This window comes from Rhinopithecus bieti, unplaced genomic scaffold, assembly GCF_001698545.2.
Source record: "Rhinopithecus bieti isolate Rb0 unplaced genomic scaffold, ASM169854v2 scaffold_19200, whole genome shotgun sequence".
NCBI lineage: Eukaryota > Metazoa > Chordata > Mammalia > Primates > Cercopithecidae > Rhinopithecus > Rhinopithecus bieti.
The window spans coordinates 48,006-51,923 of record NW_016809419.1 but is presented as its reverse complement, the minus strand read 5'-3'; the positions used below and the strand labels follow the sequence as shown (position 1 = coordinate 51,923).

General features: G+C 52.9%; 1 protein-coding gene across 1 annotated transcript in view; it reads right to left on the bottom strand.

Annotated features, from left to right (window-relative positions):
- LOC108540271 (cytochrome P450 2F5-like) overlaps positions 1–3,918 on the bottom strand; it is a gene marked incomplete at its 3' end in the record, with an annotated part of 24,591 nt that overhangs the window by 1,230 nt on the left and 19,443 nt on the right. Inside the window, 2 exon segments of the mRNA XM_017889243.1 lie at positions 490–666; positions 1,015–1,175. Of these exon segments, the coding sequence (XP_017744732.1) occupies positions 490–666; positions 1,015–1,175 (338 nt within the window).

Genomic DNA, 3,918 nt, shown 5'->3' with positions numbered 1-3,918 from the left:
TTTTTTTTGAGGCGGAGTCTCGCTAGGTCGCCCAGACGGGAGAGCAGTGGTGCAATCTCGACTCACTGCAAGCTCCGCCTCCCGGGTTCACGCCATTCTCCTGCCTCAGCCTCCCAAGTAGCTGGGACTACAGGCGCCCGCCACCTTGCCCGGCTAGTTTTTTTTTGTATTTTTAGTAGAGACGGGGTTTCACCATGTTAGCCAGGATGGTCTCGATCTCCTGACCTCGTGATCCGCCCGTCTTGGCCTCCCAAAGTGCTGGGATTACAGGCTTGAGCCACCGCGCCCGGCCGATTACTTCTTAATGAGCTGTAATTGGAGGTGGCTGCCAGTGGCTCCTGGCTCCAGCCCCGCTGGGCCAGATGCTTCAGCTTCTCCAGGGAGAAGATCCCCCAACCCTGCCCCATCTGGGGTCCCTGTGGGTTTGCGGCAGGGGCAGCAGGAGAATTTCAGGTCAGACTGGAGGTGGGATTTCCAGGTAGGGATTACCTCTGCCATCTTGGTGAGGAAGCAGTCGATGAAATCCCGGGGAGATCTGGGGTCTAGAGAGGCCTGGTGGTCGTGGACGCTGTGGGCGATGAGGTCTCTCAGGCACTTGAAGTTCTGGAACATGCGTTGGTGCGGCTCGGGCACCCAGTCCAGGAGGCTCCGGAAGATGTTATACAACTGGGGACCAGACAGAGTGGGAGGGTTTTGGAGGAGGATGAAGGGTGTTCAGGGGCGAACGGGTTCTGTGTGGATTAGGTAGGCAGGGACCAGGTCTCGAAAGATAGCCAGGTTCTGGAGAGGCCGGGGTTGGGGTTAGGGCTGAGTACGAATGGGAAGGAGGGAACGGGGGCCATAAATGCTCAGTGGAGGGGAGTGGGCGTGGCCATGTAACTCTGGGTGGGGTCAGATGGGAGGGGGCGGGCCCTGGGAGAGCCATTCGCAGCCCTTTCCCCGCCCACTGTTTCCTCTCCATTCCTAGGTCCTGCGGAACCCACACCCCGTCCCTGCTGGACTCAGTTGGCTCGCCTCGCCCCAGGGGCCGTTCATGATTTGCAAGCTGTCATTGATAAGGCGGATAATGGTGAGCAGACGCTCATCATCGTAGTGGAAGCAGCTGCCGAAGAGCACGGAACAGATAATGTTGGACACTAAGCGACTCAGCACAAACGTGGGGTCAAAGGGCTCGCCTGAGGGTGGGGAATGGAATGGATCAGGAAGACGCGATGTGCAGCACACCGGACCTCATGCAGCAACGCCATTAATTTGCACACAACATCCGACTCAACCATGGCAACGTGTCTTGCGGTGCAGAACACAGGCACATGGTCACAACATGCTGCTTAACAACACCCCAAAAGCATCGGTCAGTGCCACAGACAGCACAGAACCCACAGCTTCCTGCAGCACATGGACAGCAACAATACCAACCACAGAACCGGCTATTCTTGGCAACACAACACACAGCAGGCAACATAGCACAAGGTAGTCATCAGGCATCACGGAACACAACAACACAGGGCAACAGAACACCCAGCAAATGAGATCACAGTAGATGCCAACACAGGACACTCGGTGTCCTAACAACCAGCCCGGAAACATCCCAAGACACGGTAACCACACACCAACACACAATGCCAGCATACAGCTCCATAATCCTGCCACACAACACACACTAGTACCCAGCAACCCAGCAGACAGCACCCAACACACGATGTGACATCACAACACATACAATCAAGGCAGCAGAATAAAGGCCACACTATGCAGCAATGCAACAACGTTGGCAGCCAGCAGATGACACAACGCAAAACCACATGCAGCGCCTGACGACTCTACGATCTCACCCAGAAATACCTCAACACAACACCTAGCATCTGGCCGTCCAGCAGCTGAACAGACCATAGTAAATACCGAACAGCACATTTCTTTCTTTATGTTTTTTTGAGACGAAATCTCGCTGCGTCGCCCATGCTGGAGTGCAGTGGCACGATCTCGGTTCACTGCAACCTCTGCCTCCCGGGTTCAAGCGATTCTCCTGCCTCAGCCCCCCAAGGAGCTCAGATCACACCCAGCTATTTTTCTTTTTTTTTCTTTTTTTTTTTTTGTATTTTTAGTAGAGATGGAGTTTCACCATGTTGTCCAGGCTAGTCTTGAACTCCTGACCTCAAGTGATCCGCCCACCTCGGCTTCCCAAAGTGCTAAGATTACACACATGAGCCACTGTGCCAGACCCAGTTTTTGTATCTTTTGTAGAGACAGGGTTTCACCATGTTGCTTAAGCTGGTTTCGAATTCCCGAGCTCAAGTGATCCACCACCTTGGCCTCCCAAAGTGCTAGGATTACAGGCGTGAGCCACCATGCCCGGCTGAAACAACACATTTCAACACAGCACCCAGGACACAATAGCACAGCCCAGAAAACCAGATCTGGAGTTAGATGGACGTGGTTTGAATCCTCATTGGTCTCTTAGTCTTGGTGTGAGTTGGCAAACTGACTTCCTTTCTCTGATCCTCAGTTTGCTCATCTGTAAAATGGGTCTGATGGCACTTCTCTCGTCATGGGGCTGCTATAAGGAGTCAGTGAGTGTGTGACTGGGAGTCAGTGAAGGGCCTGACCCAGTGCAAGGCTGTTACAGATCATGGTGCCGTGGCAGGCTGTGATGGCCCCCAAAGATGTCCATGTCCTTATCCTTACAACCTGTGAATTCGTTCCCTTACGTGGTAAAAAGGACTTTGCAGGTGGGATTAAGTTGAGGATTTTGAGAAGAGAAGTTTACTCTAGACTATCTGGCTGGGCCTAATGTAATCACAGCGATCCTTTTTAGAGGGAGGCAGGAGGGACTGAGTAAGTAAAGGTAATGTAGGCTGGGTGTGGTGCCTCACACCTGTAATCCCAGAATATATTGGGAGGCTGAGGTAGGAGGATTGCTTGAGCCCAGGAGATTGAGACTAGCCTGGGCAACATAGCAAGACTTCCTCTCTATAAAAAATTAAAAAGAAGGAGCTGAATGTGGTGGCACATGCCTGTATTCCCAGCTACTTGGGAAGCTAAGGTGGGAGAATCAGCTGAGCTCAGGAGGTCGAGGCTGCAGTGAGCCAAGACTATGCCACTGCACTGCAGCCTGGGTGCCAGAGTGAGATCCTGGCAAAAAAGAAAAAGAAAAGAAAAAAAAAAACAAAAAAAAAAAAAAAAAAAGAAAGGAAGGGAGGGAGGGAAAAGAAAAGGTGATGGGTGATGTGGTGATAGAAGGACAGAGAGATTGAAAATGCTATTTTTTTGGCTTTGCAGATGGAGGAAGGGGCCACAAGCCCAGTGATACAGGCAGCCTCTAGAAACTAGAGAAGGTGCAGAAATGAATTCTCCCCTGGCCAAGCACGGTGGCTCACGCCTGTAATCCTAGCACTTTGGGGAGCCGAGGTGGGTGGATTACCTGAGGTCAGAGGTTTGAGGTCAGCCTGGCCAACATGGTGAAACGCCATCTCTACTGAAAATACAAAAATTAGCCAGGCATGGTGGTGGACACCTGTAATCCCAGCTACTAGGGAGGCTGAGACAGGAGAATCGCTTGAATCCCTGGGAGGTGGAGGTTGCAGTGAGCTGAGATTGCACCACTGCACTCTAACCTGGGCAACAAGAGCGAGACTCCCTCTAAAAAAATAATGCTGTAGGCCGGGCGTGGTGGCTCAAGCCTGTAATCCCAGCACTTTGGGAGGCCGAGACGGGCGGATCACGAGGTCAGGAGATCGAGACCATCCTGGCTAACACGGTGAAACCCCGTCTCCACTAAAAAAATACAAAAAACTAGCCGGGCGAGGTGGTGGACGCCTGTAGTCCCAGCTACTCGGGAGGCTGAGGCAGGAGAATGGCCTAAACCTGGGAGGCGGAGCTTGCAGTGAGCTGAGATCCGGCCACTGCGCTCCAGCCTGGGCG